Source organism: Onychomys torridus, chromosome 23 (assembly GCF_903995425.1).
Source record: "Onychomys torridus chromosome 23, mOncTor1.1, whole genome shotgun sequence".
Lineage (NCBI taxonomy): Eukaryota > Metazoa > Chordata > Mammalia > Rodentia > Cricetidae > Onychomys > Onychomys torridus.
The window spans coordinates 2,981,685-3,009,657 of NC_050465.1; the positions used below are offsets into that span (position 1 = coordinate 2,981,685).

At 38.1% G+C, this 27,973-nt stretch overlaps 2 protein-coding genes across 6 annotated transcripts in view; one reads left to right on the plus strand and one right to left on the minus strand.

Annotated features, from left to right (window-relative positions):
- Gigyf2 (GRB10 interacting GYF protein 2) overlaps positions 1-27,973 on the plus strand; it is a 127,543-nt gene that overhangs the window by 51,223 nt on the left and 48,347 nt on the right. For all 4 annotated transcript variants that reach the window (XM_036173789.1, XM_036173790.1, XM_036173792.1 and 1 more), the window contains 2 exons: positions 1,157-1,197; positions 24,321-24,500. In XM_036173789.1, the coding sequence (XP_036029682.1) occupies positions 1,157-1,197; positions 24,321-24,500 (221 nt within the window). The remainder of the gene's footprint in view (positions 1-1,156; positions 1,198-24,320; positions 24,501-27,973) is intronic.
- On the minus strand, positions 5,968-15,715 carry Kcnj13 (potassium inwardly rectifying channel subfamily J member 13). Of its 2 annotated transcripts, none has more exons than XM_036173794.1 (3): positions 15,613-15,715; positions 9,331-9,806; positions 5,968-7,153 (listed from the first exon to the last, which is right to left on the minus strand). In XM_036173794.1, exons 2-3 carry the CDS (start codon positions 9,788-9,790, stop codon positions 6,531-6,533), a joined length of 1,083 nt encoding a protein of 360 aa, XP_036029687.1. In that variant the 5' UTR covers positions 9,791-9,806; positions 15,613-15,715; the 3' UTR covers positions 5,968-6,530. The 2 variants fall into 2 exon arrangements, with proteins under 2 accessions (XP_036029687.1, XP_036029688.1); XM_036173795.1 differs by having other exon boundaries at positions 7,021-7,153; positions 9,567-9,806.

Here is a 27,973-nt window from a genome sequence, read left to right on the forward strand (position 1 = left end):
TGGCATGCTGAGGGAAGAGATTCTGGAGTTGAGGCTATCCTGCACAATTTAGCAAACTCCTAACTCAAAATAAAAATGGAAAAAAGGGCTAGGATTATAACCCAATGGTAACTCTCTGGGGAGGTTCAGCCCTCAGTACTCCAAACAAAACAAAGCACACCGTGTTCCTTTTGTGACCAGTACAGGGTTGCACTTTCCTGTGATCCCAGCACTTGGGAGGCTAAGGCAGAAGAATCATGAGTTCCAGACCAAAATGGGCTACATAGTGAGATCTAGAGAATTACAAAGATTGTGTGGGAAACCTGTCTCTCCTTAGCCCCCCACCCAAAGAAAGACCGTTCTGAAAACACAGAACTTACCCATTTCCTGTTTTTTGCAGAGCTGAAGCCTCTGTGTACAGTTACAGAACTTCATTCAAATGTATTACTTATTAGAAAGCCATTGTGGTTAGAAAAATTTTAAAACTATAAGCATGAATAGATGAATAAATTAGTGCAAGCATGGATAATTGGTTTGTTATTTTTTTAGCAGTCATTTTACTGGTTGGTATGTCATTTGTTGGTATGAAAAAATGCATCTTCTTAGGGTTTTTGACTTTGTATGAAGTCTGGCAAGATAAACGAGGGCAGTTGCATCATGCTGGATTTAAAGGAATAGCCATTGTAGTATCTATAATATAAAAAGTGGAAGCAGCCCAAACAGACGATAGGATAGTGCCATTAGATGATGAAATTTCCACACAATAGAATGTAATATCCTATAATCATTAAAGTTAAGGGTGAGCCCTGATCTTAAACTAAAGGTGTAGAAGAGTTAGGGTTGTAACAGTGGTAACTGTCTTGCCAGCACCTCGAGGCTCTGGATTTAGTACTTAGGACCACAAACAAGGAAATTTAATGATGTGGAAAAACATTGCCAAAGTAGTATATAAAATAGTCTTACCATGTTTCTAACTGACATGAGTACTATTCTAGTCATTAGAAGCTAATTTTGGTAGGTGGTGTGGTGGAGTTTTTGTTTTCATCATTGTACTGTCCGTATTTTCTAAATATTAGGTAGCAGAACTGCTATTAAAGGGAGTACAAGGAAGTGGGTATCATGACAGGAAATATGTGTTGCTTTCCAAGCCCTTTTTGAAATTATTTTGTCTTTTTAGGGGTGACAGGCGCTTTGAAAAACCAGGAAGAAAAGACGTAGGTAAGGTTCTTATTGTTTTAAAATACATCCTGGACTCTCCTGTTACTAATGCTTAACAAGTCCCACCCAGAAGTATAAACTTAAGAGCAGATGAACTGTTAGCCGCGCAGATCCAGTAGATGGAGCTGTAACACTGTTTTCTGGTGGGTTTTCAGGCCTTCCATGGGTGAGACCAGAGTGATGAACGCCAGTATCCAGATTTACTTGACTTGATATTTTAGGGTTGCTTGTTTTCTGCAAGGCATATCTTTTTTCCTATGATGCCTTGTTGGACTGAAATTCTAAATCAGGAATTAATCGGGTTACTCCTTATTGTCGTAGATAGTGTCTCATGGGTGAGAGCAGGGAAGCTGCTGGAACTATGGCTTTTGTGTGAGAAGGCAAAGACTAAAACAGAATATTCTTATTTGATCAACTATTGGACTATTTTCTTTTATTGTGTATGTATGCATAATATGGATATGTGGAGCTGTGGGGGGGGGCATATACTACACCATGTATGTAAAGGTTGTGAGTTGGTTCTGTCCTAACTTCATGTGGGTTTTGGGTCTCAAACCCAGCAGCACCTTTACCTGCATGCATCTTGCTGGCCTAGCTTTCTTTACTCAGGATGTTTTTTTTTTTCTTGTGAGATATCAGCAGCCATAAATTACACAGTAAAGATATCTACGTAAGAGGAACTTAATAAGAAAAGATGATTTAGTGTTTATGATGACTTAGTTAATCTGTAATGTTAAGATGGGGTTTCTGGCTGATAAATAGGTGGTCTGCATTAATATCTGGTGAAAAAAAGTGTCAATTCACAGTATAAGTACAAATTTGAAAATTTTCAGTTTCTATATTCCTTCAAATAGCAGAAATGTTCTACAGAGTGTGATTGTATTTGGTAGTGAGTAGTATTTCTCAGAAACATGTTAAATCTGTAAGTACTTTTCAGACTGAATTGAATGAAAATGGTTTTTAAACAAAGAAGTTAAGATGATCAGTTTCAGTTAAAACCAAGAAAATGAGACATGTACAAAATGAAGGCAGAGATGCCAGACTTCTTTCCTGTTTTCAATTGTTTTGTAGGCCAAAGTAAGAAAAGAATACCTGTAACAGATCCAAGGAGGCTACCTAGAGAGGACCCTAGGATGACTGTGGTTTTGGGGAAATAGTGAGTTTTCTTCGTGAGATTAGTGTGATTTTTTTTTTTTTTTTTTTTTTTTTTTTAAGGCAGAGTTATACTATTTTTCCTGGCTTGCCTGGAACTTACTATGTAGACAGACTGATTTCAAACCTAGATCCATATGCCTCCTCCTAGTGCTGGAATTAAAGGTTAAAGGTGTGTGTGCCACCATGCCCAGCCCCCGTATAGCTTGATTTTTAACTATCACACTTTAGTAACAGGAACGGATGAATGAAAGGTAGTTTAACTTCATTGTCTTCATTATTTCTAGTCATATGAATCTAATTAATTTCCCTAATCTGCCTCTATTTTAAACAAAGGTATTTTGTACTCTGTATGTGTGTCTTTGATAAAGTGAATCCCAGTTAGGCATAGTGTTGAGTTTAATCCTTAACTCTTGGGAAGAAAGAGGCTAGCAGATCACTTTATGTCCGAGGCTAGCCTGGTCTAAAAAAAGGTCCCCCTCTCCAACTCAACAACAGTAACAACAAAAAAGGTGAACCATAAAAACATAGGTGTTAGCTGGGCGGCGGTGGCGCATGCCTTTAATCCCAGCACTGGGAGGCAGACGCAGGTGGATCTCTGTGAGTTCGAGGCCAGTCTGGTCTATAGACAGAGATTCAGGACAGGCTCCAAAACTACACCGAGAAACCTTGTCTCGAAAAATCAAATCAAAAACAAAAACAAAAAAACCACAGATGTGAAATGTAAGAAGGGTATGATTAAGGAGGATAATATGCTGACTGCATGCATGCTAGGCTGTAGTACAGTGATTCGTATATATCTAATAGATGCTTTGGTAAGGCAATGCGTTCAGGTTAGCTGTTCAGTATTCTGATCTTTCTGTTTTTGTGAGTAATTGATATTTGTTGAAAGTGATGTAGATTAGAATTTGTTAATAATAATAATAATAATAATAATAATAATAATAATAATAATAGTGGTACTAAACTAATTTGTTGAGAGAAACTGATCAATTGTGAGATGTCCTATGACATCAAATTAAGATAATTCAATTATTAAAGGTACCAAAATGACTTGCTCTTTTTATTTGGAAATTATTACTTTTGTATGTGTATGTGTTGTGTATGTGAACATGTCTGTGCCTATATCCATAGAAATGTGTGATTTCCTTGTCACTTTCTACCTTATTTACTTTAGACAGAGTCTGTTACTGAGCTTGAAACTGTTTTGGTTAGGCTGGCTCGCCAGAAAATTCCTGCCCTGCCCCCTCCCATCCCCAGTTCTAGGGTTACAGGTACATGGAGACATCTATTGCTTTTTTTTTTTTTTTTTTTTTTAAAAAAACGTGGATTCTAGGACTTGAACTCAGGCCTGTGTGCTTATACTAAAGGCACTCTTACTTGCTGAGCCATCTCTCCAGCCTCAGCTTGTTCCTCTTAAAATTAGAGACTATGCACTTGCTTTAAATTATTTATTTATTTTGAAGCCAGGGATCAAACTCTGGGGTCTTGTGAAGACTAGGAAAATTCTCTGCCACTGAGCTACAGACCTAGCACATGTGAAGATAAATGGGCAGAATTATAAACATCTGGTTAGGAATCATGGTTTACTCCTGTGACTATCCACGGGCGAATAGATAGGTGGGAAAAGGCCTGTAACACTAGATTTGTAAGTCCTGTCCAACCGGATGGATTGCTGCACAGGAGAGGTTAGTTCCTCCTGATCATCTTGTAGTTTGCTTCTGTGAGAGTGAAATGAAAATTATCACTAAAAACAAATGACCCTGCCGGGCGGCGGTGGTGCAGCACTCGGGAGCAGAGCCAGGCGGATCTCCGTGAGTTCGAGGCCAGCCTGGGCTACCAAGTGAGTTCCAGGAAAGGCGCAAAGCTACAAAGCTGTCTGGGGGGGGGGGGGAACCAAACCAAACCAAACAAAAAAACAAAACCAAACAAAACAACAAATGCTCCTATGACATCAGTAGGTTTAGCCAAGTATGATACATAGTGCACTTTTATGTGAAGTATCTGGAAATAGTACAGTATTCTTTGTAAATCCACCAACATGGATACCTATCAGGTTGAACTGCAAGATACAATATGCAATTGGGTGTGAAGTACTTGGAAATAGACAACAATTTGTTGTTGTTGTTACAGATTTTTTTCCCCTGGCAGCTGGTAGTATATACTTTTCAAGCATAAATCTAAGTTGAAGATTTTTGGTAGCTGGCTTGTCTTCAGTTTTTTAGAACTCTCATGCTTTGTTACTGGTTTCCAAGAGTAACTTTGCTTGGCTGTTAAGTGGTCTTTGTTGTTGAGTATATGAGTTCCTAGTGATTTCCTCCTTTGTTCTACTTATATTTGATATTCCTGAGGGGATAATGGTCTCTTTGAAGAAAAGTTATCCTAGAGATAGGAATTTCTGCTGTCTTTATCAGCAGTCTTAAGTTGGTCTGCCTGCCAGGGAAAAGTGAGTATATGCCTGCAATTTTTAAACAGTAAAACGTACATAATAAATAGGTTCTATCTTCTTAATAGTCTTCTGCTATTATCAGTCTTAGGGCACTCCAGAGTTGTTCTTTATTTTCTTTCCTTCTGTCAGAGATTAGAAAAATGTGACTTTCTGTTCTCTGTACCATTACTGTTACTTAGTATGTATTTCGAGATGATTTTGCCTGGGTCATCCACCACAGTGAAAGTTAATCTTGTACTTTTCCCACTTAATCCCAAATAAGGGAAATGGAAGAGGAGGCATGCAGTTACAGATCTCTTTGAAACCTGATACTATGAATTTTTTTTTAATTTTGCTGGAAGACAGCTCAATTTTTTAATTGAGATGAAAATTATTTTAAAGAAGTATCTTAAGCTGGATATAAAAAAGGGTTCATCTTAGTATATATAAATAAAAACAGGCAGAGAAAGCATAATTTTCATGGAATATTAGACTTGGAAAGAAATAATAGAGATCATCTAGTCCAGCCTCCTACTGCTGAATAAACACTCATTTTGTGTTTATAGAAAAAACTATTTGATGTTGGAAACAGGAATTTGGGTTTGAAAATACTTTGTTACCTAATTTTCTGCTTTGTGTATTGCAGATTTTTTTTCGTAGTTGAGTTGTATCTTAATTAATCCTTCGTCTCTATAAAAACTTAAATACATATTTGTATTTAGGGAATTTGTAGGACTTTTTTATGTCATTGAATGGGTCATGAGTATGAAGATAATGCTTTTACTTAGGGTGGGGGCAGATCAGATGATGAGATGGTTAGCTTTTAGTTCACTACTTGAGTGTTATAAGAGTTTAAAATAATAGAAACATACAGTTTTGCAGCTCTTGCCAGAAATATCACTGTGCAGGTTTTGTCTGGGCCAGAGCTTTCCTTACTTGTTCTGAATAGTCTACTAAAAATACATAAATATATGTACATATGTGTGGGTGTTGTATTCAAATGCTTTTAGGGTTATCTATAAATCCATATTGTTAGCCGGGCAGTGGTGGTGCATGCCTTTAATGCCAGCACTTGGGGTGGGGGGTAGGCAGAGCCAGACGGATCTCTGTGAGCCTGGTCTACAGAGTGAGTTCCAGGATAGGCACCAAAACTACACAGAGAAACCCTGTCGTGGGGAAAAAAAACCAAAAAGAAAAAAAAGAATCCATATTGTTATTTTCTTATTTTGTTCTTAGCTGTTGAAAAGTGGGAAGATAATACCCGAGTTTTGTAATTTAAAGAATCAAAGAAATGATGTGTACTGTCTTAAAAATAAAAGTTGTAAAAGGATGTTCACTAAATATTGTGAAATCAGCTTCCACCCAGGGAGCTAGGTTTGAAACTAGATTGTTGCTTCAGTTTACAGATGAAAATGAGAGCTGATTTCCTTAGCGTTCAGCTGTTTTAGCCTTCACTGTCTATTTTATCTTCATTATTGATACCATGCTACATCTTTGCAAATTTGCTCATATGGGCACCTATCAGATTGAGTTGCAGACTTGATTTGAGCAGATTACCACTGATAGAAACTTGGTAACATAGACTGTTTTGTTTTCAGGGATGTGTATAGTTAGTGTAGCCACTTTTTGTGGTCATAGACATGATGTAGTCAGCATTGAGAAAAGGGGAACATGAGATACAGTGAAGGAAAATAGCTGCATAACTGGCTGGATATATTTAATACATTAAGAAGTGGGATGGTATAGGTGAGTCTTATTCTGTCAGCCCTGTTTCAGAGATCTGAAAATTGTCAATGCTTTGTCCATTGATATGAATATCTAGATCAGTCCTGTGTGGACTCTTAGAGACCACGGGAGTTGAATGTTCAGGAACAGTCTTGTCAAAATTCTCCATCTTGACTTGATACTCACCTTTGGAACCTCGAGTTATCAGAGCTGCAAAATGGTGATGTAACATGATTTCAGAGGGTAGATAGGATGTCCTCCTTTGGCAGATTTCCCCAGTGCCTTCTTGCATTGCTGAGAGGAATACAACTAATTCAAATTGTGGAGGGTTCTCATGCTGGAGCAGGGTCGCGAGAGGACTTGATGGTGTAATGGTATGGTAGTAGGTTAGCGGGAAGATGAAGAATGGACATTCCTCAGAACTGATGCCATCAAGGTGGAAGTCCACACTGGTCTGGTAGAGTTCACCATTTTCTCTTTCTTGATAGAGTACAGCTGAAACCCGAACACTGGTCAGAGGGCTGGGCCGGGTGTTGGCTACTTGGAAGATCAGATTAGGTTTGCCATCTCTGTGAGCTACTACTGCTAAGTCAGTGAAGCGGATTGAGAACGCTCTGTTTTTTGGCCGTGCAATCTTCGCCACAAAGGCACCTAAATTAAAAACCATTGAAATGTTTTTGTTTCTTTTTTCTTTGTTTTTTAAGAATGGAAAACTTTAAATCTCAATACTTTTTCTGAATGGGAAGAGTATGTCAAGTAGTTACATATTTCTCACTCATATTCCACAGAGTAAGGAATTTATACCATTGTTAATTTCAGGCACTCTTACTTAAATGAGTTTTTCAGAGTATATGTAACATTTCTGTTAAGAACCAGCAAAACCCCCATGATTTCAAAATGGCTGTAAGAAAAATTTGATTTGTTATGAAGAAATGTAAAACTTTATCTTGTAAGTTACAAAGATCAAGAACTGATCTTTTTTTTTTTTTAATTTTATTTTACTTTTCTAAAGCTTTATGGGGGGGAGGAGAGAGAGAGACACAGAGACAGAGAGACAGAGACAGAGACAGAGAGGGACAGAGAGACAGAGAGACCGTGCGGAGGGAAGAGAGTGGAAAGAGAAAAGGGGCCTGATCATTTTCTATAGTCATGTTTGTTCTTAAAAAGTAATAGCAAATAAATTCAGTGTGGTTACAATTGTACAGCTTGGAGTAGAGAGTAGATTCAGAGCAAGGTGATCAGAAGAGGAGAGGGCTGGAAGAAGGGGTGATGCATTAAAGAATGTTTACCTTTGAAACTTATAGATAAAGGCTGTTTTTGGGGAAGCTGGCTATCAGGTGATTCAGTGTATCTTAAGTACATACTCCTTGTGTACTACCCACAGCTATAAATTAGGGTTTCCTAACCATTCTTGTTCCACAGAGCCTGTTGGCAAGCTGGTGAGACATACATGATTCTTATGCATATACATACACACACACATACATACATTATATATACTCATATATAGCATATATGTGTGTGTATATATGATTTATTCATTTTTCTTTTATGTGTATGAGTGTTTTGCTTGCATGCATTCTATTTGTTCACTGTATGTATGCCTGGTGCCTGAGAAGGCCAGAAGAAGGCATTATTGTAAGCTGCCATATGTGTTCCTGGAGCTGAGCCTAGGTCTGTCTTCTATAAAAGAGCAACAGGTGCTCTTAACCACTAAGCTATTTCTACAGACCCCCATAATTATGTTGTAAGTGTTTAAATATTAAGTGCAAACAGAGGAAGTCAAATATATTGAAATTCAGTTAACATATATAAAAATATACAATATTACATATGCCATATCGATGCATTAACAAAATTTAGCAGTAGGTTATACTGTAATTATGAAGTATTGTAGTTGACTTGAAATACCTGATTCTGTTCATACCAAAGTTACTGGTAGTGTGGGGGTATATCCATCCATCCATCTACCTATCTAGCCATCTGTTCCATCTATTGATTTATATGATTTAATATGGATATCATATGTTTGTGTATAACTTCATAATTGAAGGAAATGGCAAATTTAGTTAGAGGTTAATGCAAAAATTTAAGCATTTCCCCATCTAAATACATAGGTTATCTTAAATTTATCTAAGAATGGAGCCAATGTGAACATATGTATAGAAGTTAAGTCATTTGTTACAAGATGTAGTGCCACTTGGTAGCGCAGTGGGGTCATCTTTCATCATGTTCAGTGCTTATCTCTTAGTGTATTAGTGTGCTTTTAAAAAAGTTGTTTAAGTTACATGAAAAGAACCAGCACTATTAGAGGGAAGAGTCTTAGATGTTACCAGACATATAGGCAAATATTTATGCTATATTCCCATTGCATTTTGTATGTATCTGTAACTTTGAAACATGGTGCTTACTTGTGTTATGTTGAGTACATATTGAGTATGTGATCTCGGAGGAGAAAGTTCTGCCATAAGAAAGAAGATTAAGAAGTCAGATTCTTATGTCACGTAGCATGCGTGACTGTTAAACTTTGTGTTCAGTATACTTATTCACATACTTAGCAGGATAGCTTCTGTGAGAATTTACTTTTAGGCTTTTTGTTATTATTTTTGCATGTATATTCCTGCAAATTAATGACATGGTCCTTTTTTTCTTACGTAGTTCTAATATTCTTTATATATTTCTATTGTTTGTCCCTAGATTGTTTCTTTTCTTTGGCATCACCTACTTATAATATAATACAAATAAATTACTTATAACAGACTTGCCTATAACCAACTATATACTTTATAAAAGGCTTGTATTTTTTCTTTAAAAACAAAAATAATTACCTGTGATAAAAGCCTCTAGCATGAGGCCTAGGAGCATTTGTATGGCAAGTAAGGCGATTGCACTTGGACAGTCACCACTGGGGAACATGGTACCATAACCAATTGTAAGTTGCGTCTCCAGGGAGAAGGAGAATGCAGCTGTGAAACTGGTGATGTACTTCACACAGATAGTGTGGTTTTCAGGTGGGACATCGTGATCTATTTCCAGATCACCATTCATCTCAGCTAGAACATACCAGAGTACTGCAAAGACAAGCCAGTGGACAACAAAAGAAGCAGAAAAGACCAGCATCATCCAGCGCCAGCGCATGTCCATTAGGATTCCCCATGCATCCCGAAGATAAGCAAGACTTCTTTGAGCACCATCCATTTGAAGTGTGCTGTGGCCATCTTTTGTGACCATCCTCCGGTATCTTTGACTTAGGAGAGGAGCATTAACTTTACAGTTACTGCTGTCCATCTCAGGCTGTAATTCTCTGAAACAAGAGTAAAGTAGTTAGTCCTTTACTAACTTAAGAGTTCATTCATGTTCATGAATTTTGAACTTTCTTATAGTGTTTACATAAGAGGGAGGACAATTACTGGTCAAGTCATTTATTTATTAACTAGTTACATATTATTTTAGGATATTTCTTAGACTTTCCTTGAGTGACTGTAAAAATACCATTTGATACTTTGTCTTCTAAATATATTTTTGAATTCCAGAGGGTGAGGCTTATAATTTATTTGTGCTTTTTTTAAAAAAAATTTTATTTTATATACATTGGTATTTTGCCTGTGTGAGGGTGTCAGATCTTGGAGTTACAGTTGTGAGCTGCCATGTGGGTGCTGGGGATTGAACCTGGGTCCTCTGGAAGAGCAGTCAGTGCTCTTAACCACTGAGCCATCTCTCCAGCCCTATTTGTGCTTTTTTTTAACACCTATTTTGTCATTGCACAAATGCAGGCATTAAGTATTTATTGAGTTAACTAAATGCTATTTCTAAATAACAAATTTTTAAAATTTGCTGATAATTATGAATTATAATAATTAAACAGACTAAATTTAAATACATAAATATTTTACTCTGTAAATAAGTAAAAATCATTTGGAAAGCTAATATTAGACTGTCTGCAAATACTTGTTTTCTTGAAGTTGCTGGTGATTGAATCCAGAGCTTTGGGCTTTGGGCATTCTAGGCAAGCACTTTGTATTGATCTAGTTTCCAACACTCTGCAGATATTTTGAAGTCAGACTTAGTACTAGGACAAGACTTATATTTATGTCAAGCTTTTAGGGACTCATAGTTTTTTCATCCACTCATTCATTCATTTATTCATTCGTTCATTCATTCTTTTGTAGTATGTGGTGTGTGTGTGTGTGTGTGTGTGTGTATATGTATATGCTGGCGGGGGTGTATGTGTTTCATGGTGGTTTTTTTCAAGGGCAGAGGACAATCTGGGCATTAGTTCTCCCTTACTACCTTGTGGATTCAAGCTTAGGTCATTGTTCTTAATAACAATCACTTTTACTCACAAGTATCTCACTGGCCCCAGATATACAATTTTAAAGTATTCCTTATAATTAGCCTATTCAACACTTTGTGAATAAGTTTTATTTTTCCATTGTGGATATATTAATATATCCTTTCTGTCCTAGTTGATGGATGGATAGCTACAAGGCACACACATCCTTGGCTCATATTAAATCTTGGCAAAATATGAAATTCCTGGTTGGAACTCTATAGTAAAGCACCCACCTAACATATATAAGACCTTTGGTTCAACCCCCAGTATAACCCTACACCTCAATAATAGATATTCCAACTAGATGTATCTAGATAACATCCCTTGTCCCTGGTACTAGGAATGGACTCTAGGGCCTTGTACATGCTAAGTAGGTTTTTTTCTGCCAACCTTAATAACAGTAGCTTTGAGAATAAGTAAATCAGAAGAAAAAATTTTAAGTGTCTTACAAGCAAAAATAAATAGTAAGAAATCAATGACAATTTTGAAAACAGTGTAATTAGTTCTCTTCTGTGAACTTCACGAAGGGATAGATAGGCTTTCCCTGTGTTATCAGTAGACATCTAATGAGTGACCAATCTTGGACATGATAAATACATAGAGATATATCAAGACTTTTGTATAGTAACTCTCAGGAACAAATCAAGAAAGATGGCCTGACTTTCACTAAAGGTGCATCTTCCCAAGTAGATACCTTGAGAGTGTTGCATACCCACTTCTGCTCCTCTTCTTCATCCCCACTCCCCCATTTTTGTTTCAGTAGCCCAGGCTGGTGAACTCTGGATTCTCCTGCCTTAGTCTTCTCAGTTCTAGATTTACAACATGTGCTATCCTGCCTTGCTGCTCTCTTCCTTTTGATACTCGAGAAGGTGGAGTGAGGTTACTTGGGTTTGCTGGGGTGGTCTGTCTAGGGACTCTGGGGTTTTAGAGACTTTTTCTGTTAATAGGTTTGGACATTGGACAGCCAGGCATGTATGATGTTCTCTTTTGTCCTGAGGCTGTTGTAATCTTTGTTGGGGATACCTGGGCCATCTTCTTTAATATTTTTCTCAGCTTTGAGCTAGAGCTGATTGAACACTGGATGGTTATTCAATTTAGATGAGATGGCCGTTTCAGTTTCTTGTGATAGACTTAAAAAATCAAAACTATTCATGTTGTATCACTTATTGCCATACCAAGTTGTCATAATCCATTGAGTGTATTTTTTTGTTGTCTGGCAAGTGCTGACAAGTGAGCCACACCTCAGCCCATATTTAATGCTCCTTATTTTGCTAGATTCTTAAAATATTTTAAAAGACCTGCTCTCATTCCTTTTAGAAACAACAACAAAGCCTTTATAGACACTGTGCTAGATGCTTCTTACTGTCTACCCTCTGTTTCTATGTGGTAAGAAGATAGACATGATTATCTCCATTTTTCATATGGAACTACAAAAGTATATAGAAAGGCAAGAAATTATGCACATTACATAAGGGCTTTGGATTATTGGTCTAGTCTGGTTAACTACAGCAAAGTCAGTTAATTTACTTTATTTATTTATTTTTGATGAGAAGCTGTGTATTTAGCAGTCATGCTGTATTCTTTCCTAAAGCTGATCTTTGATGGTCCTCTTCTGCTTTATACATGGTTCTTTTTTTTTTTTTTTTTTTTTTTTTTTTTTGGTTTTTTGAGACAGGGTTTCTCTGTGTAGCTTCACGCCTTTTCTGGAACTCACTTGGTAGCCCTGGCTGGCCTCGAACTCACAGAGATCTGCCTGCCTCTGCCTCCCAAGTGCTGGGATTAAAGGCGTGTGCCACTACCACCCAGCTACATGGTTCTTAATGGTGGTAATGATTTAAAAAAAATTTTTTTTAAATGTATATGGTGCTTTATCTGCATATATACCTGCATACCAGAAGAGAGCATTTGATCTCATTATAGATGGCTGTGAGCCACTATGTGGTTGCTGGGCTCTTAACTGCTGAGCCATCTCCCCAGGCCCCAGTGGTAATGATTTATAATAGTAGCTGATATATATTATTTATCCTGTACTAGGCATCATTCTAAATCAGTGCCTTGCATATGGTAAATTCGGTATTAGTTGCTTTATTGTCATTTATACTGCTTCTTAACTTTTATAGTAATAACTACTGATAACATTCCCATTTTATAATGAAAGTGAGGCACAATAAATTTCCCAAGTTCATAAAATTAGCAGTTACTAATATTCTTAAGCATACCTGAGTCCAGAGTTAGTGTTAAAAACCAATACATTTGACTGGTTAGCCTTTGTGAGCAGTACTGTGTTCAAGAACCACTACAGGGGCTAGGAGTGGAGGCATTGACTTTACTCCCAGCACTCTGGAGGCAGAGGCAGGAGGATCTCCCAGCCTTATCTGCATAGAGAACTCTAGGCCAGCCAAGGCTACAGAGTGAGTATTTTTAAAAACAAAAAGCAAAAGAAAACAGGAATCCAGGATCCCCTAGAGAACATTATTCTCCAGGAATGCTTATTAGGTTCAGACTTAGGATTTATTTATTTATGTAAGAAATAGATTATCAGTTAAAGAAGAATTATTGGCTTATTCTACAAAACAGTAAAATAAAGTAAAATCTGGAAAGGAGCATCTGATGTAGCATTGCCTTGAACAGACTCTGCCAGGTAAGAAGATAATTGTAAAAAATTATACTGTTGATGTATTTTTATAAGAGAAATGATTGCGACACAGGAGGAAGTCTCCGGTGGTGAGAAGAGAGCGAGCAGACTTTGTTGTTCTTGCTCATGTCTGTGGACATGGCTCCTGTGGGCCTGGACGTTGGTAATGGAGCCTAGGGGTTCACAAAGAGCTCCCTGCTTTACAGAAGTGAAGCAGGGCAGGTTCACCCTTGCTTAAGTCTGACTACTGTAGAACCCCACACCTGAGGGAGAGCCTTCCTATGCAAACACCATGCCTTCAACGCTATTTCCACTTGGCTCTTTTGATGATTGCTGTTTTTATAGCAGTTCATCTATGCTCTCTACAATTTCATTCTTCCCCTCCAGCAACTAGATAACATGGAAAAAGTCATGGACAGGGAAGTCAAAAGGCCAGTATCAAAACAGTGAAGCATTTTTGGTTTTGTTTTTCTCCATGAAACATTGTTGACTTTTGTTTGGATCATGTTGGCAAATAGTTGAGAGCAGTAAGATTTTGATCCTCAGTGGGTTACCTTGATGCACTCGTATAGTCAAGTCATCGCCATGTAGTGCAAAGAATAGGGATAAGGATAGGGAACATGGCCTGGGGGCACTGGCTCTGTTTATACATAGCTCTGTCATTTGGGGCAAGCTACCATGTCCTCTTGCCAGATATCATTAGATGAAAGCAAAGAATGTGGTTGAAAGAGAGATTAAATAACATGATCCCTTAAAGTCTACCTACCAGTTTGTAAGTTTATGTCTAGTTTCTCAACTAATATGTGTTTCCTATTAGATGGTTTCTGTATGATTTTATGTCTGCTTATATGGTCTTTAATTAAAATTTCATTGCTGTTGCCTGATATGTATAAGATCCCACCCCCTTCTCCTTCTAATGTAAATGTCTGATGGGTAGACATATTTCCAAATAATTTTTACATTTTCACAGGCACATGGGCATAAATACCCCCCTCCCTCCCTTCCTCCCTCCCTCTCTCCGTCCCCCCTCCACTCCCTCTCTTTTTGAGACTGCTTTCATACAGCCCAGGCTGGTCTCAGACTCAGCCAATGTAGCCAGATGTCTTTGAACTGATGCTCCTGCTTCTATATCCCAAGTCCTAGGATTACAGGTATGTGTTACTGCATTTGACTATGAGTGCATTTTGAATGCATTTGTCTTTTTGTGGGATTTTTATGAACTGATCACAACAGGAAGTAGAATAAACAAGTGGAAAATTTGTGTATCTGTGGGGGGGTGTAAAATATGCATTTATAAATTGTTTGTTGGAAAGAGTACTTATTTTATTTTGTCTACCAAGTACTTATTTTTCAAAATGGTAGTTTGATGGCTTCATTAATTATCAAAATAAGAGTGTTTCTCTGTCTATTAGGAGGTAGCCCTTAAACTTAACATTTTCTATTGCTGTGCTTCTAGAGGAGTGCTGTAATTCCTGTTCGACAGTTAAGATAGAGATTGCACTTAGAAATATTAAATGAACACAGTGTTTGTTCATGCCTTATGCAAACACTTTAAAGGCTGTGTTGAAAGTCTCATAAGCACCTTTCCTGGCCTTTATAATTAGGGCAGACATTGTGAATTTTAACCCCATTATGTAAGCTCAGAGAGTAGTTTATATTTTAATTTCTTATATACAGAATCTACTTCAGTAATAATTCCCTGCTTAAAAAGAAATTTTAAACTAGGACATGCATTTCTTGAATTAAGAAAATTAAAAACAATGGTTTATTCTTCTGGCACGTTTATTTCCATATGCTTATTTTGAGTTCCTCTAATCCCATCCAAAAAAACAACATTCTTTTTTTAAAGCCACAGAGTTTTATCTAGGATTTTCTTTCTATTCATTTATGTCATAACAAGGAATTAGTATGTATTTCCTGAAATAACTGAGAGCTAAACTTTCACTATAGCTTTTAATATGGCTATTTGCCAGTTCTAAAATTGAAGGAAAAAGAACAAACCCAAGCTATGACTGTCTAGGTAATGTCTCTGTTGTAAAACTCTATTGTAAGCAATCTTGCTCTGTTCCTCTTTGCTGTCATTGTCCTTGCCTGGTCCCCTAAAGGAAAGAATAAGAATGAAGGTTTACTTCATGTACTCACCAGTTGTCTTGTGGGGTCAGCTTCCCAAGGTAGGTCTCAGTGAAGTTAGCAGTCTTTTTTTTGATCAGGTGCTTTAAACCTACAGTGTAGTTTGTAGGTTCTCTTCTTGGACTGGCTTTGCAGCTTACATTCCTGTGTTTATAATGTCGTGAGGGCTGGTTTCAGCTGAAGCTGATGTGATTGGTCACTTAGTCTGCAGGGGGGCCAATTAGCTCTGATCATGTGGAAAAGAATGCTGGTTTGTTAGGAGGTCTTTCTTTACCCAACACAAACCTTAACAACTCTGGAGAAAGCCTCTAGAACTGACGTGGAGAAGGGGTGCATTTTTTCCCTCTAATCAGGACCGGTTTTTAGTAAGTTTGCATAATCTTATTTAAGAGTTTATTTGAAAGTTCAAAGGGATAAAATTCCCTGCAAGATTTCCTTTCAGCCCTCTCTCCTTATATTGCGTGTTGAAGTGTGAGGTATCTCTTTTCAGTAATCTTTTTTCCACCATTTCTTGAGGGGAGATGTAGTTGGGTAAGACTGTTTAGGCCTTTTTCTGGCTTTCTTATTAGATCTTACCTCAATCAGCATGGCTACGATTAGTTTCAAAACGAGTAGGTATATATTATTTAGTTACCCGAAACAGTGCTCATACCCTCCTTCCTAACTGCAATTTGTTTGGTTTTAAAGCTGTGTAATAAGGCTTGACTAGGAATATGATTGTTTGATGCCTTGTACTTTTATTTAAACAGCACCTTGGGCTTTTCTTAAGGCTTGTTTTAGTGACCCTTAGCGGGGTCTTTTCTTGGTATATGTGATGAAGTAGAATAAAACAGTGTTCAGGGTACAGGAACTGCGACTCAGTACTGAAATTGTGTTTACCTGAAAAATGTCAGCAGTCCAGCTTACATGTAGCAGCCTCCACATGAGCTGAAAGTATGGCCTTGTGTAATGCCTAGTGAGCAGTATTTTCTCCTTCTCTGTCAGCTGCCAATTTTAAAACTTTGATCAAATGTTACACATAAGAGGATCTGAGAAACAAAGACACTCTGTTTGTTTGAAGGAAAAGCTTGGAAAGGCCTGCTGGGAAAGTTATGAATGTAGACCAATCTAATGCTACTTAGGAAGGGAAATCCGACTTTGTGGATTCCTCTCTCTCCCTTCACAATTTAAAAAATACATTAATTCCTCCTTTGTTTTATTAATGCCAGGCTTTTCAATACAAGTTTAGGCACAACACAAGTAATTTTGACCTTCAGAACCAGGGAAGATAAGGTGAGATTCACATGTAAGACTTATTCCCTGCATGTGCTATAGGCATTTGTATCATTTTCCAGCTAGCTGATTGAGGAAAACACCTAACTGAAGCAACAAAAACACCAGAGCAAGTAGTGGGACATTCTTCCCAAAGAAGGCAGAAGCACATGAGCATATCTGCCACTATCTTGAACAGTTGGGAAGACAGAAAAGAATGTCATTCAATTAGGAGACCCCTCCCACCTTAAAAAAAGAAGAAAAATTTTGACTGTATAGTCTACTGTGGCCTTCAACTTACGATTCCCTTGCCTCAGCTTCCCAAATACTGATATTACAGACATGGACCACTGTGCCTGACAGACTTTTTCAATAATAGATTCTATTTTAGACTGTATTGACACAAAAATGATACAGTAAGTTAATAAATGTCTTTACCAGGTGTGGTGGCTCTTATCTGTAATCTCAGCCATTGGTCATCTGAGGCAATAGGGTTGCTACGAGTTTGAAGCCAGCCTCAATTATACACCCACACATCCACACACGAATGCACCCACACAATGACTTATGTGAAGTCGTTTTCTGATTCTGGGATGTTGCTAACTTGAGAGCCTGCTGTGGACAATGATGGCTGACTATGGATGTTAGACTTGGACTCTGTAGCTAAGCATTCCCATCTTGAGCATCTAAATTTACTGGGAGATGGTGCCATCAGTTTGGCTGAGGTGACATTGGTAATGACACGTGAGATATGCCACCTTCACCCTAAAAGACATAGTAGGATAACTGGAGTTGGATCTAAAGTATCTCTTCTGTGTATGAACATAAACGTTGCTGTTCCATTGATGATTTTTTTTTTTGTTAAGAATTGTAATGATTATGCCAAGTGCCACAAACAAGTAAATGAGTCTTTATTAGATTCAAATCTCTGTCCCTAAAGATATTGATTCCTATTTTAGCTGAAGTAGCCTAGTATACTGTCTACAAATACACTACAGTTTTCTTTAAAATGATAGAAGATTTGTTGGAGTGCAGTATCTTGTATACGCTCCCATCTGGTCTGCCTGACTGGTTGCACGTATTCTTATCTTTGTGTTAAAGATGACAGGCAGCATGAGGGCTGTGGGGATGAGGACATATGCCCGTTGTTTGAGGTACTTTTTCAGAGACATTCTTACAGTTCCCTAGTCTTCCATCCAGAAGTGGCTGAGCTTTCAGGACTGTGCTCCCCAGCTGAGCAAAGGTTAGGCTGCAGAAGTTTAGAGGTTTCCAGTGTGGACTTTAAACTCTATTTTCACCATTGTGGAATTATAGTTCTAAGTAATTATTGAGAGCAAGAGGAAGTAAGTGTCCATACTTGGATGGGATTCCCTTTTACTATTTAATAGAGAAATACAAAGTCAATTGCTACAAAAATTTGCACATAAACAAGCTTCAAAGTTTGTCCCATAATTCCACTTTTGCTTTTGGAGTTTGGGTACTTGTAAGCTCCAAGTTTCACAGCTGTAGATTTTGTTGGCTGAATGCCTCTGTGCTCCATCTGAAGTTTTCCATAAACACCATTTTTGGCTGCAAGTCAAACATGCACACAGGTGCCCTTTTACCGCTCCTTCTCCTTAGGAAGTCCGCCCAGAAGACCAGGCAGAAGCCAGCACTCAGTTTGCATTTAGTTTGTAGAAGACTCCTTTCCTTAACACATTAAGGAAGAAACAAGTATGTACTTCCGTGTGTGGGGGGGGGGGGGGGGGGAGATACTACTTGTACATAATATACTACATACGTATTTTAACAGCTTTTATATGCTTTAAGTGACTATGATTTAAGAACATAAAATATTCTGTAGGTGATATAATTTCCTGATAAAAGTCTTGTTTACTATACTGAACAGAAAATTTTTAATTGATTTCCCCCCTTTTTTCTTTTCTTTCTTTCTCTTTCTTTTCTTTTCTTTTCTTTTCTTTTCTTTTCTTTTTTCTTTTCTTCTCACCTTTTGAAGATCATAGACAGTGGTAAGATTCTGAAAGCCTTAGATCATTTGCCCTGAAAAACAAAGCATCCTTGGTCACAGCATGCTCTAGTCTAGGGACTCTGAGCCCCAAGCTCACCCATGGTTGTAGCTTGGGAATAGCTGCTTTACCTAGTCTCTCTTTCTAGTTTGGTGTGTTCAAGCCTCCTTGGTGACTGCCTTCTCCAGATATTCCAGGCAGTTTCTAGGTGTGTACCAGCAGACAACAAGCATGAGGGCTGTAGGGGTGGGGGCATATTCCTATTGCTTGAGATATTTTTAAAAAGAAGATTCTGATCTCCTATATTCTTTGCAGTCTTTCTTTTGCCAGGAACTGTACTGTTTGCAGATGTGCATTTACAGACTATTCCATTAGATTTAGAGTCACTTTTAAATCATCTTGTTCATAAATTGCATTTTAAAAAGAAGTTCCCAGAATTTTTCTTTACTCAACTTTGTCAATATATCAACAATAGTGCTGATATATTACAGAGAGAAGAATCTGAGTTTGAGGGCTGAGAAGGGCCCATGTGGGTGGCCCTCATTGTAGCCCTGGCCACCATAGAACACTGCAATTATGAGACATAAAAAGAGCCTAAGATAGCATCTTTTAAACTGTCTGGGGATAACTTTGATGTTTGTCATTTAAGTTTCATCAAGAATACACAAATCTATGAGACATAGTGGTGCATGCCTTTAATCCCAGCACTCAGCAGGCAGATCTCTGCGAGTTCTAGGATAGCCTGGTCTACAGAGCAAGATCCAGGACAGCCAGGGCTATACAGAGAAACCCTGTCCTGAAAACTAAACAAAACAAATGAAAAGAGGACACAGATCTATCATTTTTAAAAACAAGATTATACAAGTGAATCTTTTTGAATTTATACCACAGATACCTACTAATTAGAAAAGGTTCCATTAGACTCTTAGAGCGGTTCTTCATTCAGTGCAGCCTTTGGTTCTTAGTAACAGTTGCAAATGTATTTTTATACAGTTTGAAGCCACATTTCTTCTTAAATTAATTCTAGAATAAAAATTTTCTATTGAAGAAGTTGGTCTTAACCAGTTTTTTCAGAAATAAACATTTTGAAATTATTTGGTGGAAATACTGAAATAAAAATAGTTCTGCCTATGGATGTTGACAGGCTGCCCCTGATTTGTCATTCTTTGGGAGCTTGGCAGGCTTAGATCCTAGATCTTCCTCTTCCTACTTGAGTTTTACTGGAATGTCTGGCTGCTTCCAATGGGCATAGTTGTGAGTAACCCACTGAGAGTAACGTAGTAGAGATGAGTTAGGAGGCTGCAGAACTAGGTTCTATTTCTGATTCATGACTCAGCTATGTGATCTTGGAAACCACCCACAGGTATCCCTTTCCACACAGGAACAATGGAGATGGTGAGGTTTAACTTAATCTCCTGTGGTTATTAAGGCGATCAGGTGAACTCTATCAGGGCATTGTATCAACTATAATGTATCAGGTCCTTTATTTTCATATGTATCCCTGGTCTGTGGCCTAGAGGGCAAGTGCTATGTGCAAGCCTGTCTTTGTAATCCTATGTGTCTAATATTGTTTGTTTATGGAAGAAGCATCATGTTAACTTACTCTAGGTTTGAATAAAAGAGTCAAAAAACATTTCTTTGGGAAAATATATGATAGTAATTACAAAAGCTGAATATGATGTGTACCCAAAAAAACATATCTCTTTGCTCACCAAAATTTGTGTATAAGAATGTTCATAAATGTATAGTTAATAATAGCAAAAAGCAAGAAACCTAAATGTCAGCAATTTAAGAGCAGTATATTGTAGCTGTTCATACAGTGAGATCCTGTATACCAGTGTAAAAGAACAAGTTATTTTTATTTATTATATTTTTATTTTTTGTTTTTCGAGACAGGGTGTCTCTCTAGCTTTGGAGGCTGTCCTGGAACTCACTTGGTAGCCCAGGCTGGCCTTGAACTCACAGAGATCCACCTGCCTTTGCCTTCTGAGTGCTGGGATTACAGGCGTGTGCCACCACCACCTGACAAGTTATTTTTTAGAGATAAAATACTATAACATTTATATAAAGAAGTTCAGGGCTGATGCTGTAGCTCAGTGGGTCTTGGTGTTTGCTGTCCAAGCCTGATGACTTGGACTGACTCTGGAATTCATGTAAAGATAGAAGGAGAGAACGAGGCTCACAAAGTTGTCCTTTGTCTTTCCCTTGGGGATTCTGGTATGTATGCACCCCACTCCCTAAACAAAGCTTCTTTCAAAAAAAAAATTATTTATTTATTTATTTTACATCCCAGTCATAGTTTCCCTTTTCCCAAATAAAGTTTTTTAAAAAGTCCAAGAGGGGAAAATTACGAAATCAGGATAATGTATAGATTTGAAAAGGCTGATGGGGAAGCACATGATTTTTGAGAGCTTTTTTTTTTTTTTTAAATTAAGGTGTTTATTTTACACAATTGTTCGATTAAAAACTTAGTCAATTACACATTTGTCATGTGTCCCACCTTAGAATGTTGAATTAAAAGGTTTTTTTGAAGCTAGAGAGAGTGAAGTCTGTTTACGAGTTCTTTCTCACCCTTTTCTTTGGAAGGACTGTTGTTAGTTGGGTTTCCTTGGTTTACCAGTAATCCATAATTGAGACCTTTCTATTGTTGATATTCATGTGTAATATTTAATATGTGAGAAAATATATGGCAGTTCCTAGAAACTATTTCATAGTAATAGCCATCTAGTAACTCAAATTTGAATTCTGCTACTGATTTGCTAGTGATCATGTAAATTCATGCTGCTTCATATCAGATCCACTCCCCCTCAAATGAGAAAGTCAGGATGTAACTGACTTGTTGGCATTACAGGAGATGAACAGTCATGAAGAAAATATTTGCTTTCAGAAGTGAAAACTGGAGCTATAAGGCGACAGGAGTGTAGATTCCAGTGACAATGTTACCCAGGCTCTCTGGTGATAGGCTGTACCCAGCCACTTGCAAAGCAAAAGCAGAAAGGTTACTTGAACCCAACTTTTGAAAGCCCATCTATAACACAGTGAATGAAGCCAGGAACTAAGAGGGAGGAGAGAACGCTCCCTTGTATGCATGCATTAAATCCTGGCCTACTTCTCTTCCCAGTTCACTTGCTCTTATTCCCCGTTCTCACGTGCTCACTCGCTCGCTCCCATGCTCACGCCTGTGTGCTCACCCCACTCACCTTCACTCTCATCTCACTTTATATTATAGCTCAGCTTGCCTTGACCCTTGGCAGTCTTGTTTCGGCCTTCTAGTTTAAGATTGTGGAATTATTAGTACTTTAGTGATTTTAATTTAATAAAGCCTCTAATATTTTTTCGGAAAAGTGATGATCTGTGTTTGGTGAGTTCTTCATTTTGCCATTAGTGCTATATTGGTTCCCTTGATACATTCAGGACTCCTGAAGGCTCTCTGTGGAAAAGCAGATGATGGAAATGAGTAGCTAGATTAGTTTAGGCACTCAATAGTATTTGTGAGCATTCCTCATTGTTTTCATATTCAAATACATTAAAGGTTTCTTCTAAATTTCTCTTTTTTAAGAGTAGCTACATTTTTCATGAAGCCATATAACAAACTTAGTGTTTTGTAAAGTGTATTGACCTCTCATTCTAAACAGGAGAGCCTGGGATGTCCTTAGTGCAAGGAAAGAGTGTCTGTACTTGAATCTATAGCTCTGATTCAGTGTGCTATAAATTGCTGTTGAGTGATCAGGAGATTAATATATGAATTCTGTTATGCTGTTTAATAATGGTATATGATTCTACACAATACCCAGAGGTTGTTTATTGAGCCTCAGTGTTCTCAGCCATAGAATGGGAAAAATTAACTTCCTGTAAGAAGGATTGGAAATCAAATCAGTTAAGTGATTATTTGGGTCTTTGACTGCGTAATGTAGATGAGCCCAGGATTTAGCTGAATGACTTTTGAGTTAAGGTCTTATTTAGCTCAGGCTGGTTTCAGACTCTTATGTGAACTCTGATCCACCTTCTATCTCCCGATTGCTTGGATTATGGACTGGCTTGAACTACCCTGCCCTGCAAGAATGATGGGTGTTTTTTTCTCTGCTTCATTTATTGGCTGGGTGGTTTGGGCTCTAGTGTCTCATGAAACAGCAGTAAAATTGTTTGCCTATTCTTTAGTCATTTGAAGGTTCTTTTGGGATTGTGACCACTTTCAATCTTACGTTTCTGTAAGTGAAGAGCCTTAAGGCTTTGTATTATGAGTTTCACCATAGGCACCATGTGGTTCCTGGCTTTCTTCAAAGAACAATTCCAAGATATTTCAAGACAGAGGTCTCTTAAATTTTAGATTCAGAACTGGGCATGGTGATAAGCAGCTTTAATCTCTACTCAAAAAAGGCAGAGTATATAGTGACTTCCAGACCAGCCAGGGTTGCATAGTGAGACCCTGTCTCTTAAAAAAACAAAAAACAAAAAACAAAAAACACTATCAACAAGAAAACAACTTTAGATTTAAAAAAAAATCATTATTTCAGGTATATTCTATTTTTTTAGCAGTAAGTTCAGCTCACCTTCAAGGGAAAAGTACTACGTGGATACTAGGAGCTAGGGATTATTGAGGGGCTCCTGGAAGCTGTTGACCATGGCAAAAAGCTAATAGTGTTTTCCTAGCAGATGATATCTTTTCTCCCTTTTAAGAGTTTTATGTAAGTTTTCGTCTAAGATTTGGTTATATAAGTTAAGGTAATCATATGATAAAAAAAAAGTCTTTTAAAAGGTATATGCTAATAGGGAAAGATTGGCAAAATGCACCATTGGGTGAAAATAATAGTAGTTCCAAACAGTATGCTATCCTCAGGGGTGTGTGTAGGAGTTACACATGCCTAGCTGAGTGTACACATGGGCAGTTTTTGTATGTGTAGGAGTTACACATGCAAAGCTGAGTGTACACACGGGCAGTTTTTGGAAAATTTTGTAGGAAACTAATGATGGCTCTTCTTAGTGCTGGGGACTAAGTCTCTGGAGTCCTTATGTAGAAGGAAGATTAATTGAATTTTCATTATATGTCTTTTTGGTAAAGAAGGATTTATTTTATTGTTTAATGAGCGTGAGTGTTTTGATTGCATGTATCCATTTGCACCACATGTGTGCCTGGTGCCAGCAGAGGTCAGAAGAGGGTTTTGAGCTGTATCGGTGTTGGGAACAGAACCAGGATTCTCTGCAAGAGCAATAAGCACTCTTAACTGTGAGCCATCTCTCTAGCGCCTCATTGTATGCCTTTAAAATTGCACATACTATTTTTGTTTAAAAAATAATTGCCCAAGCTTTAAGAAAGTGTAATATTTGTGTATATATACAGTTAGTTTGTTAACACTTTTTGAGCATTGAAAGGAGCTATGGGGAAAGTTTGAAGTATTACTTGTTTTTCAAAATCTTTACTGGCAAGAGATCATGTTAACTTACCATATTTTCTTCTCTTTATAGGGAGACCAAATTTTGAGGAAAGTGGACCAACATCTGTGGGGAGAAAGCATGAATTTATACGGTCAGAAAGTGAAAACTGGCGTATCTTCAGAGAGGAACAGAATGGAGAAGATGAAGATGGAGGTTGGCGATTGGCTGGATCAAGAAGGGATGGAGAGCGGTGGCGGCCTCACAGCCCTGGTAAGAGTTCTAGTGTGTAAAGCACAAAGGAGCTGAAGTGAGAGCCTGTAAAAATGTTTGCAATTTAATGGAAAAGGAAAATAGTTTTTGTTTTGTTTGTTTGTTTTTAAAGAATTCATTTATGCTGTCACAGCTCAGTCTTATTATTACAAAAATATTTTAACAAAACAATTCCCTAACACATCTACTCAGTTGATTGAAATCACTTTTCTGTTTTCCTGGGGCAAATAGTATGGTTTAATAGGAAGCACCTGCCTGCATCTGCAGGCATGGGGGAGGATGTCATTCGATTCGTCTACCTCTCTATCTGTAGCGTTCTGTAAAATTTAATGAGGGGTATTAAAAATAAACTTACAAATGTATAATTATACGTTTGGAATGTGAGTTATCTTCATGGGTATTTTCCTTGAACAAGAAAGGATTATTATTCCCCTTTTTTCCCCTTAAAAAAGTGATTGAGACCGGGTGGTGGTGGCGCACGCCTTTAATCCCAGCACTCAGGAGGCAGAGCCAGGTGAATCTCTGAGTTCAAGTCCAGCCTGGTCTGCAGAGCGAGATCCAGGACAAGCACCAAAGCTACACAGAGAAACCCTGTCTTGAAAAACAAAAAACAAAAGAAAGAAAGAAAACATGATTGAGGGAGAGGGAGGCTTATTTAAAGAATAAACTTTAAACTCAGGTCAGGAGTAATCACAAGTTTATTCTTTTCGTCCTCCTGACTTTAGAAAAGAGAACAAGAATAGTAATGATTAGTAAATTTCTACATTCTTCTTTTGGACTCTTGATGTTTCAAACCGTTCTTGGGTATTAGCTATGCCAATAATTGAAGACACTGGTGCTTTGTGAAACTCCTTTGCTTCCATCCTCATGATGCTCAGATGTACTGTAGCTTGAGTTGTGGGGTCACACAGACAAAATGTGTGTCTGGCCCAAGAAGCATAATAATACCAGCTGTATGCCAGAGAAGGTTACCTTAGTGGGTACTAGAACAATGTGTTTTTCTCATTTTAAAGCCAAGTTGTTAGCCAAACCTGTAAACTAGTCTGACACACTGTAGTAGGAGTTTACTTTGTTACTAAGTGATATGTAGATAGAAACATAATGAGATTGACCTTTCGATAAAAGTCTGGTGATTGTAGTAGTTCTTCACGGTTGCCTCTTGGGCAGGCTTTCTGTCATGAGTGGGCATTGTTTAATTCATAGGATCCAGGTAGTTCTCATCAGTCTGTATCCTAGGCAACCACATGTCATAATCCTCTTCAGGGCATTACAGCATTCTGTGCTGATCTTGCCTATAAGGAGAGGGGTTGTAGACTTACGTTCCCCACAGCATTTAGTGAAGAATGGACAGAATCTGGGCTGAAGGAGAAGAGAAATTCTGGCTGGTCAGAAACAAACAAGGTGAATGTTTTGGAAGATGAGCAGTGCTTCTGAGCCCAAGCATGTGATGTAGAGTCAGTCTGTTGAAGGAGTTAGGGCCTTCAGTGTCGTCTTCTACTGCTGTCCTCCCCAGCACCTTAGAACTCGGTCATACACGGTTCCCCTCATCTTTTCCCGTCTTTCGCCTTCATTTGTTTTTTGTATCCATTTTGTTGTCAGCCTCACAGTCTGTTCCTGCCCCCTTTGTCCATGTATTTTTACAAGATGTTTTATGGGATAAAGATAAAAGAGACCTGGAAAAACTCCTGTGCTTTCTGTTTTTAAAATACATTTTACCTTTAAACCTGGCATATTAAAAATCTAGTGTGATCACTTAGTTGTTATAAGTTAATTTCCACCTCTTAATAGTTAATCTTTTATTAGAATTAGAGTAAAATTTTCAGTATAGTATTTTAAATTGATGTATCTTCTGAAAATTTCTGACTTTATTCTAGATGTAAAGCCCGCGTAAAGCTGTGGTCAGCCTTAATGAATTGTCTGCCTCACTTGATATATTTAGTTTTATGAGTAAAATTTTACTAACTCTTGGTAAGCTAGCGTATGCGATGTAGTTTTATTAAAGCAGGGATCACAGTTGGATATAGCTGGAGAGAGGGCTCAGTGGACAGGGAAGCCTCCACTCTGGGAGATGAACTTAGGAAACTCAGTAAGAGGGAAACAGGAGCTGAGTGCCTCGAAGGCTAGATTCCTATCAGTGTGCATACTTAGACTGTTTAGAAGTGATAGCAGTGGACAGCCGACTCTGGAATCCAACACTTGATCATGAAGACTCCTTTTGAGCAATAGCTCTAGCCTTACATTTAAACAAAGCGTATATACAATTCTGGGCTCTCAGCAGGTAGTAAATGTTTTACATAGGAGAGGATCTGTCTTTTTTGAACACCTTAAGTTTCTACCCGTATTTGGCATCTTAATATTTTCCACAGTGTTGTTCTCCCCTCCCCTTCCTTTCCACAGTAGTTTTTAGATTGCTGGTTCTAGCACATTTGGCCCAGGAGTTAGAGCATTTTACTTTGGCCTCATTTTCACTCCTGTATCTCTCAACAGAGTAAGAGTCAAGACTAGAAAATTTAGAGGTTAGAAACCATCATTCCATTTGTGACTCTTAGATGGGAGTTGGACAGATGTAGCAGGAACTTCCCTTCTCTTCTTAAAAGAGTACTTTTGTCTTAGAAAAATACCTTGAGCAGGCGGTCTTTTTCTGTTGGCAAGTGGATTCAGTGAATAGTATGCTAGGCTGGATTCCGGAATGCCCCTGCGGTAGTAGACGGGGGAAGTGGAAGGGAGGAAGTGCAGTGCAGTGGCAGAGCAGCAGGGATGCTGAACTGGGGGCCAGATAAAGCCTGCCAGTGCCCAAATGCAGGGTTTTGTTTTTGTGGGAGATCAGAACTAAAAATGAGAAGTTAGCACTGCTAATTAGGCACAGTGAGTTTGATATTATGAGTTGACACAGGAACTAATATAATTCAGAGTGATGTTTTTGTAGGAAGAAGGGTACTGCTTTAATATCTACCAAAGAGAAGGCATGAGCTTGAATTCCGAAAGACAGGCAATGCAAGTCTCGGCTAGGAGTGGGCCATACAAGTAATTAGCCAGTGCTCACCAAATGCTTAATTATTCAGAGTGCATACTTTGAATATCGTATCCTCTCAGTGTGCTTTGTTCTAAATTTATCTTTTTTGGTGGGAGGTTTCAAGACAGGGTTTCTCTGTGTATCCCTGGCTGTCCTGGATCTCACTCTGTAGACTAGGCTGGCCTCGAACTCAGAGATCCACCTGGCTCTGCCTGCCGAGTGCTGGGATTAAAGGCGTGTGCCATCACTGCCCAGCCCTGAATTTATCTTTTAAAGCTGACTTTGTATCATGCTCCAAACTTTGAAGGTAAATACCGTTGTCACTTAGTGATGGAAAATACTCCTAGCTCAGGGCTCCTGATTTTCTCTTTAGAAGGCTGATGCGTTAGAATTTGCTCTTAGTTGTAGTTCTCTTTATTTCATATCCATGATTTTCTTTTTCAAATACTGTCATAAACCT